Source organism: Anguilla rostrata, chromosome 2, assembly GCF_018555375.3.
Source record: "Anguilla rostrata isolate EN2019 chromosome 2, ASM1855537v3, whole genome shotgun sequence".
Taxonomy (NCBI): domain Eukaryota; kingdom Metazoa; phylum Chordata; class Actinopteri; order Anguilliformes; family Anguillidae; genus Anguilla; species Anguilla rostrata.
In genome coordinates this window covers 36,362,242-36,379,558 of record NC_057934.1, presented here as the reverse complement: position 1 = coordinate 36,379,558, position 17,317 = coordinate 36,362,242, and the positions used below count along the sequence as shown (strand labels likewise).

The 17,317-nt window shown below is 45.6% G+C and overlaps 1 protein-coding gene across 1 annotated transcript in view; it reads left to right on the top strand.

Moving 5' to 3' along the window:
- Positions 1 to 15,599, top strand: part of LOC135247905 (integrin beta-3-like) — a 29,993-nt gene extending 14,394 nt beyond the window's left edge. Inside the window, exons 11-15 of the mRNA XM_064321881.1 lie at positions 7,121 to 7,343; positions 7,888 to 7,988; positions 8,745 to 8,864; positions 12,215 to 12,381; positions 13,305 to 15,599. Coding sequence (XP_064177951.1) covers positions 7,121 to 7,343; positions 7,888 to 7,988; positions 8,745 to 8,864; positions 12,215 to 12,381; positions 13,305 to 13,373 — 680 coding nt within the window. The 3' untranslated portion in view covers positions 13,374 to 15,599. The remainder of the gene's footprint in view (positions 1 to 7,120; positions 7,344 to 7,887; positions 7,989 to 8,744; positions 8,865 to 12,214; positions 12,382 to 13,304) is intronic.
- Positions 15,600 to 17,317: the final 1,718 nt, after the last annotated feature.

Here is a 17,317-nt window from a genome sequence, read left to right as displayed (position 1 = left end):
CCATTCCCGCTTTCCCTCTTGCCGGGCAGTACCGATACAGGCAAAGCTGGGTTTTCTACGCGGCCCAGTCTCTTTCTGAAAACACTCCCAAAACACTCATGTTCTTAAAAAGGAATTTTCTCAGAGGTGAACTTGGGGCGACCCCAACCCGCAATACTCTCACTGTTGTGTTTCTTAATAATTCTTTATTCTGTCAGAACAGTCAGGAGGGAATGTTCTGGATTACGATAAAGTTTTGTAGAGCAGCCAGGAGGGAATGTTCAGGGTGAGGTAAAAGGATTTTGTAGAGCAGCCAGGAGGGAATGTTCAGGGTGAGGTAGAAGGGTTTTGTAGAGCAGCCAGGAGGGAATGTTCAGGGTGAGGTAAAAGGATTTTGTAGAGCAGCCAGGAGGGAATGTTCAGGGTGAGGTAAAAGGATTTTGTAGAGCAGCCAGGAGGGAATGTTCAGGGTGAGGTAGAAGGGTTTTGTAGAGCAGCCAGGGAATGTTCAGGGTGAGGTAGAAGGGTTTTGTAGAGCAGCCAGGAGGGAATGTTCAGTGTGAGGTAAAAGAGTTTTGTAGAACAGCTTGCAGGGGAATGTTTAGTGTGAGGTAAAAGAGTTTTGTAGAACAGCTTGCAGGGGAATGTTTAGTGTGAGGTAAAAGGGTTTTGTAGAACAGCTTGCAGGGAATGTTTAGTGTGAGGTAATATGGTTTTGTAACATCATTTACGGAGCAGGCTAATCCTTGGTGGGAAAAGGGGGTGGGGGAGGGATCTGAGAGCTCTTGGCATGACTGCTGTTACTCAGCGTCAGCTGCTTTTATTGAAGCCATTCTCCATTAGTCACCCCAATAGGTACACAGTTTACATTCATATATGTCATTGAATGATTAACCACGCATTTGGGGCGACATAGCTCAGGAGGTAAGAGCGGTTGTCTGGTAGTCGGAGGGCTGCCGGTTCGATCCCCCGCCCTGGGTGTGTCGACGTGTCCCTGATTAGACACCTAACCCCTAATTGCTCCCAACGAGCTGATTGGTACCTTGCATGGCAGCCTTTCACCGTTGGTGTGCGAGTGTGTGTGTGAACGGGTGAATGAGAGGCATCAATTATTGTAAAGCGCTTTGGATAAAAGCGCTATATAAATGCAGTCCACATTTGTCTTCAGTGATGCCAGGTCAGGTACACGCAGTACAAGTACGTTTGTGAGACAGGATTGAGCCCCAATAGATTGGTGAAAATTGCATTTCAGGCACCGTGTCCAGTGCAATTCTGCGTAACTCACTCAGTAGGCCCGACAATGTGGAAATCCATTTCGGCGATGCTGGGAGAAAATTGATTGGCCGATCACATCTCGTGTCTAGACTCGCTTTCAATTTCCCAATCGCAGCGTTCGTCCCCTGCTGTCATAATTGCGCAATTGTTTGCCGTCGCCGATGTGATGCAATAGTTACGGTCCTGTCAGGTGATTTAACGTCAAGTTCGGTTCTGCAAAGCACGTTATTAAATAAGCCGAAGCTTAGGTGTAGGGCTATGAATCACTTGCGCTGATTAGGCATAGCCCGTAATATCCTTGACAGGGCTGAGTGAATGTTCAGCCGAGTGCTTCATTGCTCTCACTCAGACGTGGAGAAATGACCGGTCTCCACAGGAATGGACATGGCCGACCGTCCCTGTGACCAAGCGTCACAGTTCCTGACAAATTGCATTTCGTTTCCTTTTTTTTCCCCCTTTTCCCGTTATCCCCTGGTGTCTGGGGAGAGGATGAGGGTGGAGAGCGTTTGCGGAGGTGCCTCCACCTAACCTTCTACCCTCTGGAAAAAAAAAACTGAATCAAGCCAAACAACACGGCAACACATTTTCCGAAGCATTACTCAGAATTTAGTCTTTTTCTCTCCGTCCTGCAAATTCTTCGCCAGGGCCTCCGCATGGGAAAAATTACCAACAATAACACGAGAGGCCTCTGGGCCGGGACCAAGCAAAGCACATTTTCGCGGTAAACATGGCGGACCGGTGTCAGCCTCGAGCCGCGCAGCTTGGCTGCGTGAGGACGCCTCGGCTCTCTGCGGCGCGGCTCGTGTGTTTGTGTTTAAAGGGGGGGGGGGGGGGGGGGGGGTGGGTGAAATAACGAGCGGGAGGCTCTGCGGGCTGCGACCTAGCCAAAAACCTCGTACCGCTCATACCGCTGTTGCGTAGAGGCTGGGTTCTCTACGCGGAAAGATATGCGAGGTGGCGCTAGGCCTCCCCTTCAAACGCAGGAAGAGTAGCTGCGCTGTGATAGTGTGCTGTGGACTCAGTCGCCTGTGCACACGCTTTATGCTCAGGCCGCAAAGTCAAAGTTAACTTTTCTCTTCAGTTTCAGAGAAAAAAATGGAAGAAAACTCTCAAAGTTTTCTCAAACAGGGAGAGCGTGTGCGATTGGAGCGCGTGTTGCAGGGGACCACACCTGGGCCAAATGCATATTGGTTTTGGATTCAAATACTTTTCTGTGCTCTACTGGTCTTGCCTGGTGTAATTGAGCCTGCCAATATGACCAGAAGGCGGGGGTTTGCACTTTTTGGGGGTATTTCATTGGTTCCAGTACACCAGACGAGATCAGTAAAGCGTAGAAAAGTATTTGAGTCCAAAACAACCCTGGTCTGCAGGGGACACGCGCTTATCAGCACTGATGTGTGTGGGATGTGCGGCATGTCCATGGGGAGTCTTATCTACAAAGGGACCGCTTTTTTTTTAAAACTTTCGGTCCCTCTGTGTCTTTCTCGCCCCTCTTTTTTCAGACTGAGACGGTGTGGCAGATTATCTGCCCGCTGGGTGCGCCTGGCACAGATACCCTCAGACTTTGCCACCCGATTGGGTGACGCATGGTTGACCGACGGATATGGAAATCGCGAACGCAACAAGAAGAAAAACCCACGTTTTATCACTTTTATTAGGTGTCAGGAATAGAGCGCCGATAGGGACATTTGTTTTTGTCACAGGTGAAATATGCCCAGAAATATCGTCTGAATGGATGGCTGCTTTCCGATAAGGCTGGAGCACTCGGCAGGATGAATTGCTGCCTGACGCTTCGGCGCGCCGGTTAGCGCTCTGACATCGTGATTAATGCCGACGGTAACGTTTGTGTTTATTTTCCTCGAGTGTGCCGTGACCCGGGCCTCTGTAGCACGTAGGAGTGAGCCATCGGGTCTCCAGTCCGTGGCGAAGCCAGACTCGAGAAAAACATGCATCTGAAGCCAGCTTCTCATACACATTATTTAAAATAAAAACTATCAAGGATAGGGATAGACGCAATAAAGCGAATATCTTATTTCCATTGTGGTCCTTTTTTGGAAGGGGGTGTGTGTGGGTAGGCTGCGGGTAAAAAATGTGTTCTAGCAGCATACATTACAACACAACATCATTAACAAACAACAACCAACACATCAACAACATCGGTAGATCAACACCGAATCAAACTACCTATCGGCATCAGTATTACATAATCCAAAACATCTCAAATTGCACATCCAATTAGATTAACTTAATCCAGTGTCAGCACCTAACATGCCATAGAATGCTATTGTGGCCACTGGTTAGACATATATCATCATCATCACATCATCACTGTCATTATCAGCATCATCTTAACATCATCACCATCAAAAACAACCTACAATAGAAAATAATGGCTAATTCAGTGAGGCATGTACACAGCCTCGTGCCTTTTTAAAGGTCGCCTCTTATCCATTTTTTCCAGCGTGGAGCACGGCTCGTTCTGCATTCCGCCGAGCTTATCTGCCGCGTACTTCGCTCGCTCTCTTATCTGTTCCGTCTCCGCGTTTCTCCCGGCCCCGCCCTGCCCTGCGCGCGCTCGCTCCGGCTCAGCGAACAGGGGGCAGGAAAGAGGGGCCGCACGCCGCGCCGCGTCGCGCCGCACACCGCGCCGAACGCGGGTCGCTGGAAACGACGGGAAAAGGAAACGGGAGGAATTTGTGCGGAGGGCAGATTGGGGAATTTGGGCGACGTTAGGCGGCGACCTCAGAGCCAGCAGAAAGAGAACATTCTCATTATCTCAACGGCCTGTTCAAATATGACAATTGTACGTGTGTGTGTGCACATTTGTGTGTGTGTGTGTGTGTGTGTGTGTGTGTGTGTGCGCGCGCTGTATACGGTATGCACCCCCAATAGGTCTTTGAGGATTCTACGTATCCCATGCCCTGTGCCCCACTTTAACTCTGACTTTAATCATTTTAATGTATTTTTAATGCCTGTTAAAACTCAGATATGAACGTGTACCTATATGACCTGCATGGCATGGAGAACATGTTGACATGTGAATGCTGTAATTATGTCTTTATGATTCAGCTCACAGCAGAAGTGTTTGGTCAGAGCTGTTGTCAGCGTTGACTGGTTTTGAGTCCTGACTGAGTGAATGCATTAAGTACCACTCAAAATAAATATGAAGCAAGCCGTCTGTGTAACCTATAGTACTAGTGCCATTTTGAGTCTCCCCCCCCGCCCCCCCCCCACATTCTCACGGCCTTGAATTTATTTCCCCGCTAATGGCTGATGACTATCAGGGGAATGTGTGTCTGCACTGTCACACACTGATGATGTCACAATTCTAAATATACACTAGCGGGGGAAGGTGGAGAAGGGGCTGCGAGTGAATGTTTGGGAGGCGGGGGCCGGGGGGGTTGTTCCTCAGCAGAGTCAGAGAGAGAGAGAGACAGCTCCAGGACATGGTAATTACAGGCTGGAAGAGTCCTGGGAGGAAGGGGGCCAGCGTGGCTAGTTATATCCGAGCTGTTTGCTCTCTGAGCATTTCCTCTACGTTGTTTATCGGGGTCTGCTCAGTAGTGATATACTGCAGAGGAGGAAACATGGACCGCATTGTCACTCATTAATACTGACACACACACCCATGCACGCTCACACACACGCATGCTCATACACAGAGACACACACACATGCATGTTTGTACAAGCACACACACACGCACACACTCACACACATGCATGTTTGTACAAGCACACACACATACACACATATACACACCCATGTATGCTCACACACACACACACACACACCCACGCATGCTCATACACAGAGACACACACACATGCATGTTTGTACAAGCACACACGTACAAGTTTCCACCACAGGAACTTTCCCCAGGAACTAGGAACCTTTTGAGGAACTCAGGAACCTAGTTCCTAAATTAAGTTCCGGGGAATTTATTTTACCCCAAAAAAAGTCCCTGCTTGGGGGGTAGTACTTTCCAAAAGTACCGGAACGTCTGGGGTGGGGCGCAAGCTCTGAATATTTCTGATTGGTCGACTACTCGCAGTATTTTATTTCAACCGCCATTTGTAAAAATCTGCAGCCACAAACCGATTTATTTTCATAATAATAACTTGAATTCAAACTTGTATGTAGCCTACTTTCGGTTATAGCCTGCCAACGTCTTGGAACAGATGAGAAATTAAGATTGAGGATTATAACGTGTGCTCTTCTGTTCTTTTCTTGCTTTAGTATTCGTTTTATAAAATGTTAAGCATTCGTGCTGGGACAGCATGTTACGTACCAAAACATTCAAACGGTTTAATTCAGTTGCTGAATATTTTCTTCTGGATTTTCTTTGTTAGCCCATTATAATTTACTGAAAACGTTTGATACAGTTATGTGAGGTATGCAGTAGTTCTGCGTAATTTACGTTGGTGATACAGTAAAAGCGAACTGGAAATCACCTTCCACACTTTTTGTCAGGGTAAAATAACAGGTTCATTCTAGTAATCGTCTTTTTTGCTTATACAGACTGCCATAATTTTACTCTGCGATTCTTCAATTCCACAAAAAGACCAGGAAGACTATGGACTAATTTATGGTGCATGGTTAGCATCTGGAGGGCACACTTCGCTGCTCCGCTAGCAGTAACTTTGAAGGAAAGCAAACGGTGGCTGTACCAATGCAATATTAATTTAAATTTTCACGCAAATCCGAGTTTTCATTCTATTTATTCTTGTCATTTTGCGATTAGCCTATATGGAATTGACGATGAAAGTCAAAGTAGTCAATTCAACAGCAAATTGTTTACGACGTGTGCATGTTTTCTGCTGTTGTTACCAGTTATTCATGGAATGTGAATGCATTCTGTAGCCTCGGATGTCAAGACATGAAAGTGAATGTTCGCCTAAAAACATAATGAATGTGTTTGAGAGGGTATATAAAACTGTCACAATCTGTATATTGGCCTGTTATATCCTATTTGTTGCATTACAACGGTCTAAGTCGAACTACCAACGAGAGTTTTGCTTGACGGTAAAATGATATGCCCAAACAGCCATGGAAGAATATTTAAATTTCAGGTGATTCAATCGATAAAAATCAATAAATACTAAAGTAACCATATATAGTCTTGTATATATTATAGTGGAATAAACCCCTCCGGCTGTCCCAGTTATTGGAAAATAATGTACTTCGGTGGTAGTATGGGGTTACAGAAGAAATCATAGGACAGATGGACCGACGACGACGTCGCTTTTACATACGTCAGTGGCCTAATTTACCTAATTTTTGCGGGTCTTTAGGCCGTGGTGGAAACGCAGACAACAATGGGCTGAAGGAACCATTTAGTTCCTTGAGAAGTAGTTCCTGGGACTAAAAGTTCCGGCTACTTTGGGTGGAATCGCGGCTATACATACATAATAATTTAAAGAGCAATGTGCATACGTGAGGGTGGAAGCATTTGAAAAACTAAGGTTTGGTATTGAGGAATATGCGGACATGGGCTTCCACAGTAAGAGTGTGTGATGGGTGAGTAGTTTGAAATCCCAGGAGTAGCCAGCGTTTGTATCTGAAAGATGATCAATACTTCCCCGCACTCTTACTGGAATTTGTGTCAAGCTGTCTGGAAAAGTCCATTTAAAATGAAACCCAAGAAAAGCTGTTTGGATAGATGTGCCACATGTATGCCAATTAGCTGCACTCAAACACTTCCTAGCACTGTAAGCACGACCTGTCATAATATTTTAAAGCGCTAAATTGCCCATTTTCCCACATTTAGCACTGTGAATTGTCAAAGTGCGCCAAATCAATCGAGCAGGGGCGTACAGGGAACGCATGTTGACGCCTCGCACCCCCCACCCCCCCCCTCTCCAAGGTCACGGAGCTTGCTCCTGCGGGTTCTGCCAGTGCAACCCGGACTGGAAGGGGGACAACTGCAACTGCTCCACGCGCACCGACACCTGCATGTCCAGCCTGGGCCTGCTGTGCAGCGGGCGGGGCCAGTGCGTCTGCGGCAGCTGCGAGTGCACCCAGCCCGGCGCCTACGGGGCCACCTGCGACAAGTGCCCCACCTGCCCCGACGCCTGCACCATCAAGAAGTGAGTCCCGCCCCCGCCCCCGCCGCCGGGGGCCCGAAAGCAGACCCTCTCTCTCTCCCCATTACGTGTGTTAGGAAAAGGGAAACACAGACTGCTGACCCAGCCGCTGGTGTATACACTCTGTGTCGTCATTTAGAGCCACAGCCAATCCTGGGCCACACGATAGTGTTTTTACTATTACTGTTTTTTTTATGTTGGTGCACTTTGGGCAACAACAGCATTAATGTCTAGGGCCACTGAAACCCTAGGTCCGGTTCTGACAGCCCGCGGTGCAGAAATTATTATACTCAGGGTGCCTGATTCCAGCTCAGCGTTCATAACATTCCCTGACTGTGACAGGGGTTAGGGCCCAGCATTACACCGTGACCCCTCTTCTGTTTCCTCCTCCCGCTCTTCTGTCGAGCGAAGCTCGCGTCTCCGCCCCCTCTCTGGGACGCGGTTGCTCATTCGGCGAGAGGCAGCGGTTTGGCGCCTGAGGACGGCCCTTAGGGGGCGGTATATCTCCTCGGCTGTTGGATGACCGGTGCGCTGTTGCCCCCTGCAGGGAGTGCGTGGAGTGCAAGCACTTCAAGAGGGGGAGCCTCTTCGAGAAGAACACCTGCGCTCGCATCTGCAGGGACGAGATCCAGCTGGTGGACGACCTGGGTGAGTCACGGCATTAGACGCACGTGGATGAATAGCAGCCGCGAAAATAGCCTTTAGAGAACTTTGACGGGTAGTGTTCTACGGTATTTGACGATTTGGCCTTTTTTTGTCAAAAATGATTTATTAAAATTAAATAGTTTTTTGTTGCATCCTTTTTGCCATTGAATAGATCAAACACCTGGATCTATTTTTTTTTTTTAAACAGTTGCAATACAAAGCATTGTTGTTATCTATCGAACATTCTGAAGCTTTATATTAAGAACTATACTATTTCCAAGTGGAAACTGTCACTCCTCACACAACTGGAGTTACCCAGCTAACACAAAACATTCTGAAAATGTTTCTGCCATGTAGTGGCAATGTAACACCGACAAAACATTCCAGTAACGTTGTGAGAACATTTTGTGTTAGCTAGGTATCTAGTTTCAGGATTTGAACATATAAGACCAACGCTGGCTGTGCTCCCTCTTACAGAAAAGAACAAGACAGCATGAACGGGGGAAATAAATTATTTTTTAAAAAGAATACCCCTTTCCCAAAATATACCAGCAAAGGGAAAGACAGTATATAGATATGAAGATACTGATATCCTCATAATCCTGTGAGCCTTTATCACTTAAAAGGCTTTCCTTTTGCTCTGGCTTATCACAACAACAGAGTGTGGAGTGTTAGATCTCCTGTTGAGACCTGTTTTGGACCATCCACCTTCCTCTACTCTTTCCCTCTTTCTCCAACCCTCTCTCCTTCTGTCCTTAGTGTTCCACGACAAAAACGCTGTGAACTGCACCTACAAGGACGAGAATGACTGCGTGGAGCGCTTTCAGTACTACGAAGACGCCAGTGGCAAATCCATCCTATACGTGGTGAAGGAACCAGGTAAGACACCAGGTGTACAAGAACATGCATACGCATACAAGAACATGCTTCACACTGTCTTTGTGTGTTGTACGTGTGTGCGTGTGTATGTGCACACACATGCCTGTGTGTCGTTGCTGTTAAGCGTGTGCACTGCCTATAGCCAAGAGAGTGGGTTTGGGTGTGTGTACAGCAGGAGCGTTTGTCTCCCACCAACTCTGAAAATACACAAGTTTTCATTTAAAAGTTTTTGAACTCTGCAGTAAGCCCCCCTTCTGCATCAGAACCCCCCCCCCCCAAATCCCACCCCCCACCCCCGGCTGCCATGCAGAACGCCCGCAGGGGGGGAGATGGCTTCTGAAGCCCCGCTCCCTGGGTCTGTAGCGGGGAGGGAAACGAGGGGGCCGGGAACGAGTCACGCTCTCAGCCGCGATTCGTCAGCTCCCGGGTGTCAGGTCAAGCTTTCTCTGCGGCTCAGCGATGGCACGGCCTTTTCAAGCCTTTTACAGCTTCCTTGACGGCGATGACTCAGCCACCTCAGTGACTTAACCATCACCTCCCCACCACTGAAACCATATGCCCAGATTGGCCGTCTAACTTCCCTACGGTTCACGGTTCCCACGGTGCCGAAGAACACCCCAGCAACGCACAGCCTCCACAGCCTTCCTCTGACTACAGCTGTGCTCCTCACACCCTGTCCCACAATTCAAAGCAGTTCCGATTCCATCATTCACTGAGGTGCTATTTAAAACACGATTTGACAGCATTACCTGTTGTTGACATCGTATGAAATACTGACTTATTTTGTAATCTGGATTTCGACCAGTTTTCTGTGCAGTTCCCAGGTACTGTTACTGTTTCACTTCCCGTGGTGATAGCTAGGCAGTTTTTCGTAATCGTAATTTTCAACACAACAACCAAAATTGTTATTTAAAAAAATCTACCCCAAACATAAATGGTAATACTAAGTGTAATCTAGATCTAGCAATGAACAGAGAATACCACCATCTGATTCTGATCAAGCTTTTGACCCCTTGACCCCTGTTTGAATGTCACAATCACATAAATAAATGTGTGCAGAGCTATACTTAACATATTTGAAAATTGCTTTGCCCTCAGTATTTTTTGTAAATGTACTTTTTTTTTAAAACATTAGAGGCTTCTGTTTGAATTCCTGGCTTTTATGCTTTTGTGTCACAAATTCAGATGCATATGCGCAAAGCTTTTTAAAAATCGGGCATTGTGAGGAACCGTAGAGGAAACCATGGCGATGCAGAGACGGCTAACCCACTCGTTTGAAGTCCCCGTGCTCTGATCAGCGATCCCACATGCCGGCCTACATCTGCTCGTTAACTGGGCCCAGCCGGGTCGGTGCTGGCTGGTGGTGAGAGTTCTGAAGGTGGATCCCCGCAGGCTGATCCCGTGGAGAGCGTCTGCAAGGCCAGGCCTTTTTAACGGGGCGGCGCGTGTAATTCGGTCCTGATTAGGCGGCGGCAAAGCGGGGGGCGAACGTCTCTGGAACACGAAACACCCCTCCTCGTAAACCGCCGCGGTAAACAACGTGGCACCTCCACGCGGCTCGCTGACACCGCACTTACCGCGGCGGCTGATCAGAGAGGAGAGAGAGAGAGAGAGAGAGAGAGAGAGAGAGGGAGAGAGAGAGACAGAGAGAGAGAGAGAGAGAGAGAGTATATCAATCATACTTATTGATTTACTTCCGTTGCTGTTATTGTATATGCTGTTATTTGTATATATTGTTACATTTATCATTATTATTTTAATATTACTCTTATTTTACATATTATATATGTATGCTTTGGCAATAAATATGTCTGTATTTCATGCCAATAAAGCAACTTAAATTGAAATTGAAATTGAAATTGAGAGAGAGAGAGAGAGAGAGAGAGGGTGAGCAAAGCGAGGGAGAGAGAGAGAGAGAGAGAGGAGAGAGAGAGAGAGAGAGAGAGAGAGAGAGAGAGAGAGAGAGAGAGAGAGAAGAGGGTGAGCAAAGCGAGGAGGAGAGAGAGAGAGAGAGAGGAGAGAGAGAGAGAGAGAGAGAGAGGAGAGAGAGAGAGAGAGAGAGAGAGAGAGAGAGGAGGGAGAGAGAGCAGAGAGAGAGAGAGAGGGAGAGAGAGAGAGAGAGAGAGAGCGAGAGAGAGGAGAGAGAGAGAGAGAGAGAAGAGAGAGAGAAGAGGAGAGAGAGAGAAAGAGCGAGAGAGAGAGAGAGAGAGAGAAAGAGGGAGAGAGAGAGAGAGAGGGAGAGGGTGAGCAAAGGGAGGGAGAGAGACTACAAATTCCACTTTAGTATTGTCTCAGAGAATGTCCTTTGATGATAGGCATGAGCCGAGAAGCAAGATAATCATTCACTTTGATGGAGCCACATTTAAGAGGAAAACATACTCCGGGCAGAGGAACTACACACGCGCGCGAACACACACGCACACTTTTCCATAGAGTTACTACAAACACCACTGACTGAACAATACAATGCTAGTCATAGGTTAATGGGAAAATTATCAGAAAGCCTAAAAACTGCAACAAGAATTTTAAACTGTTACTGTTTAAATGAGCTTTTGAAAACAATCAATAGATACTTCAATAAGTACTATGTAATGCTGTGTGATTCAAGCAGAATAAAAGTGAAATACTATATAGTGTAGAAAAATATACTTTTCATAAAAAATATAAAGGAATTGTAGTACTTTATAAAGGATTACAGATTAAATAGGAAACGAAAAGCTTATTGAATTGCTACCATGCTACAGTGTTACAGTGCATATACTTCAAGTTACAATTTGGTTACTTTGTTTTGGTTCAAGCTGATGTTGCTGTCTGGACGATGAGGAAGAGCTGATTCAGTGGAATTGGGTGTGACAGCTGAATTAATGTGTTTGCGATGTCTTATTATGTCTAGACTGAAAACTGAGTTTGCTCATTACACATTGACAAATTACCTGCTTCGGGGCGGGCGTTCTTGGCAGGAAGGCAGCCGGTGATACAGAGCGAGAGAGGGACGGAAGGGAAGCGATAGCGAAAGAGACCGAGTCACTGTGCACACAGGGCCTGAACACCTGTGAAGGCCCGATTTAATGAGACGCACAGGAGGCAGATACTGCACAACGCAGTCACGGGCGCCATCGTGAAAAGTACAATTCGGTGAGAAATGGAAACAAACACTGGTGTACAAACTAAACTCTCTCCTTCTCCCTCTCTCCCTCTCTCCCTCTCTCTCTCTCTCTCTCTCTCTCTCTCTCTCTCTCTCTCTCTCTCTCCTCTCCTCCCTCCCCCCCTCCTCTCTCTCTCTCTCTCTCCCTCTCTCTCTCTCTCTCTCTCCCTCCCTCCCTCTCTCTCTTTCTCTCTCTCTGTTTCAGACTGTCCCAAAGGGCCAGACATCTTGGTGGTGCTGCTCTCGGTCGCTGGGGCCATCCTCTTTCTGGGCCTGGCCGCGCTGCTCATCTGGAAGCTCCTGGTCACCATCCACGACCGCCGGGAGTTCGCCAAGTTCGAGGAGGAGCGCGCTCGCGCAAAGTGGGACACGGTGAGCGCTCGCGCGGACTGAGCGTGACACCCCCGGTCACGTTTCTGCCCCGTTACGTCACATCACAGCCGGACATATACTGGAGCAATGCAGGTTAAGTACCTCGCTCAAGGGCATGACGGAACCTGTGACCTTCAAGGTTACAAGACCGACTCCTTGCCCATTATACTACATTGCCCCCCCCCCCCCTTTCCTGACTGGGGGGCACACACAGTCAATGCGGTGCATCCGGTCATGTTCTCACACTCCTACGCGGGAAGGTTCTCCTACTCATCCACACAGTGCGTTTACCTTCAGTGAGCACCAATACAAACCACTCATATCGCTTATAGGCTTAAATGTGCATATGGCTGTGTGAGCTACTTTCAAATGGATGCCATATTAACTGATTCAATTAAGCAAGTCATACACAAAGTATGTTGTTTTCAGCCTGATTTCCAGTTTCTTTGCTAATCCTGACAACGTTCATTTTCTCTCCTCTTCCGCGCAATTTGTAAATATTTTGGAAGTGGGAGCTGAGGGGAGTAGTTTTTGTGGCGAACTGTTGCTTCAGAACTGAACAAAAGAACGCCTCTGCCTCCCGGGGCGTATTTGTTTTAAATTAGGCAATGCTAATTAGGCTTTACTGCCATGGCATGCAGTCTCATGCTGATTTCTTCACAGACTGTCTCTCTGCCCACATCTGGGCCTCTCTAATCCCCTTATTTTCATAGGCGAGGCCCACTAACGTCCTCTGTTCGGAGGTGCCGTGTGGCGTGTAGTAGTGTCCACATGTTCAAGAGCACTGGTTGTTTATTGTATTCATCAGCTAGTAGTGCTGCCAGCTACTGGCGAAGACATGAATTGCAGCTCTCTCGTGGTAATCGAGTCTCCTGCGCTGTCCATAATTTGATCAGGGTATTCTGTTCTGTCTGATGTTGCAGGGTCATAATCCCCTGTACAAAGGAGCCACCTCCACCTTCACCAATGTGACGTACCGCGGCAAGGAGTGACGTGGGCCCCACCCAGTCAGAACCAGCGAAACTCAGGGGTCGAAAACTGTGGAAGCAGTGCTGGGGTTAAAGGGACGTGGGTCGGTGAATGGGGGGGGGGGGGGGGGAAGGGGCGGGGTGAATTTGGACCAATCCATTTCCTAGAAGCTGTTGGAATATTTTGTGTTATATGTGTGCAGATTGTGCTTTCACGGGAAGAATTTCTGAATACTGTATGAGATGCTATTTTTGGTTGTAAATATGTATAGAATTTTAAAGGATTAAATTTAGGTCACATGTCGGTTATATTAAGAAGTCTATGCAATCACGAGCTGCCCTTCCCCTTTTTGTACTCCACTGGGTCCTGTCTATTTACATACAGCATCTGCATATGGCTGATTCACCTAGATTTGGAAGTGGGGCAGGCTGCTTTTTTGGGGGCAGTACTGCTGGTCTTAAGGAATCCTTTGCCAGGATATACTGTTACTCAGAAGATGTTCATTTAATGTTCTGGATGACTATTTAGATTTGACCTTCAATGTGGAATTGCTAACTGTAATTGTAGGCTTGACCCATTGGCAGAAGCTGCTTATTGCACAAATGCTGCAAGCAGATGGCATGAGCTCGATCAAGTAGCCAAGCTGCCATTGAGCAACAAGGCAGGGGATACCAAGCAATACATATTGTAGCATCTCTCACTGCACTAGGGACAAGTGCTTTAGTTGGACACATTAAATACGCTGTACTTTTGTAATAACCCATTGAAGTAAAAAGAAAAAGAAATGTCAAATAAATTCTAGTACCAATGGTACAAATATTATCCAGAACCAGGGACAAATCTGCACTGTTTCGCAGTGAAGAAGACACAGTGCCTTTCCCACAATGCACCTCAGCAGGAGTGAGTGTGTCCTGAGCAGTCGCTCTGCAGTAACGGCAGCTCGTTTGACGGCTGTGTGCCCAGGAAGAGCAGCTAAACCTGGACTGTCAGCCACACTTTCATATGGAAAGCCAGCAACGCTGCGGGCCAGAGATTAGTCATCCACTGTACATAGAGCGAAAAATACGTTGTGTTCACTTCCGGCAGGAAACTCCTCAGATAAGGAATAGCCTGTACCCTCAGCCATGGAAGTGAGGTCTTGCATATGCTTTCACTGTCCCTTCCACACTTTTTGAAATAGCATTAATCTTTTGAATGATATTGAAAATGTCTTATGTGTCTTGTTTTCAGTAACTTTTAAGTGAAATGCTTTATATTTATATTTGTATGCATTTTCTTTTGAGTCATGCTTATTGAATCTGAGTCTGTACTCCCCTCTGCTTGGATGTTTCAGTAATGGAGTCTTTATGTTATTGATTACGTACATAATAAATTGTCTTGTAATGTCTGCTGTTCAAATTATAGGTCAGCAGTGGGTGTAGACACATCATCCACCGCTAGTATTCAGAAAATAATTGAGTGACTGTATGTCACCTTTGTGAAGATTTTTTTTTTTTATGAATTACAATGAGGTAATGACCCATTGCTCAAAACAGAAACATACGGGTTGTATATATTTTAATTGATTAGCCCAGTGCATATTGCACTCAGTTTTCATTATTAAACATGAAGACTCGTTACTAAATTCCAGAACCTAGAATCTTAAATGCCGTACAGGTCTCGTCACAACTGCTGTGTGAATGATTAAAATGTGCATGGGTAAAGTTTTATGAGTTACTCAAGCATGCAGTCACATTGGAAGTAATGTTAGTCCCAATGCTGGTCCACAGCTAGTGTACAACATTCTCACATGCTGTAACATTGTACCACGTTTGTCAGGCAACTTTCATTTCACAACAACGTTTTGTAAATTTGACAAGTCGGCTATGTATTTGCATCATCCCACCCGTACCTACAGTACTTCGGACTCAAGCAATGTGATTAGATAAGCCAAAGGAGATTGACATTGAGATTCATTGTGTTCAGAGTGGACATCTGTCACAGGAGAACAAAGAACATCACATAACTTTCCTTATTTATATTCTGATGCCTCTTCGCTTGCTTTTTCTGTGCTTTTAAAATCAAATTGGATTCTGACTGAGGGCAAGGGTGGAGTTGTTTGCACCGTCCCATTCTTAGAAACACGCAACTGTGGCCTGTGGGGAGGGAGGCCTTTTGTTACTAGTTTACACATTTTATTTTCTGTTTTGGAATGTTTACAATGTTACCCAATCAGGAATGGATTTTAAATAAATGCTTGAATTATTAAAGTATCGTGCAATTCCATTTATTTATTCTTTATTAAGCTTGCCAAGTCATGTAGCAAAGACCCTACCCTTGTGAAAAAAAATTGTGTACTAAACATGCTTGATATAAACTTTAATTATGCTCAAAGTGTTCTTAAGTATAAAATAGTACACTTCAGGTATACTTCAGCATACTATTTTTTCACATGGGTAGGATTGCTCATGTCCAAGCCTGATGAAGTGCTGGATGCACTGGAGCCTAGATGGGCTGAATGGAAGTAAGAAGTAAACTTAACAGTACATTAATTTAATAAGATGGATCATTTAAATGGAAAAAGCACTCAACGTAAAATCGCAAAGCAATGTCAATAAAGCAGCCACACTCCAGTAAATTCATACCAAACTCAATATTAGAGCAACAGCGCCCTCCTCTGGTGTTAGCCATTAGCCGAGATGTGCTGAATGGTATGTTCTTGTCATCATGTATTTAGGTTCTAAAGTTAAAAAGTAACAATAGTATTGAATTTTTATTTTACAACATGTATCATTTGAATAAAAAAACACTTGGCATAGAAGTGCATAGTGATGTAATGTAATGTAATGATGTCAATAAAGCCGCCATTCTCCAGTAAGCTTGCATCAATCTCAGTACTGGAACAATGGCGCCCCTCTCTGGCGATAGCCAGGAGTGTCTTCCTTTTTTTGTTTATACTTACAGGAGTTTACTCCATGTTCTTCCACACACAACTGAGGACTTCATTTCATTATATGGCCTGCAGCTGGTCTCAAATGAAAACAAATCATTACTTTCTTTGGGAAAATATATGGTCAAATGTGTAGAGGCATATTGGATTGATATTTAGTCATATTTCCCAAAGCGTTTCGTTTTTGTGGAATGTAAGTTATATTTACCAATGACACTAATTTCCTGTATGCATGTACTGCTGTGGATATATATGCAAAATGTAACTTAAGCTGTCAATCATCACACAGACTACAAAACTGAATTTTATATCGCACTTTAAATGGCCGCAATTCAATTTCCAAGTGTGCACCAACTTCATGGCATAGTAGACCAGGTCATTACTTCACTTTTAGTGCAGAAAAATGTATTACTAGTATGTGCATATGGCCATGCTAAGTCCCAAGGTCACATTTACTCCTCTGATCCAGACCACTTTCTGAAGCCATAAATCAGCTCTGTGGTTCACAAATACTGCTTCTAACAAGAGTGGGGGTTGTCCAGTGTCCACCTCCATTCCAGCAACTCCTCTTGTGTTTTCTCTCCTGACATCTCACAATTTGCTAAGACCAGTAAATTAAAGACTGTCAAACAGATTCTCCATACATTTTAGTCCGCCGATACTACTCCAGCATCCAGATTTTAGACAAAATGGACATGTCCAACAGAACTGGGTAAGACGGTACATGAGATCAAAGTTTTTTACACCCACACAAACGTAGCCTCAGTAACCAACTCCAGAAACCTTTAACCTTTGTGTTGCCCTCAGGGTCAAAAATAACCCTCTTCGAAATTGAACAGCAGTGAAACCCCGTAAATTTAATGATTTGAAATTTGATGACTTTCCTTGGAGTGACCCTACCATTAGAAAAAGTTCACCATTGCCCTTTTTATATTTTCATAAAAGAGGGACACCATCAGAGTATAAAGATTGTCTTATGAGTCTTTTTAAGCCTTCAGTTATGAAATCAGAAGTCATAATCAAAGTTAAGTGCCACAC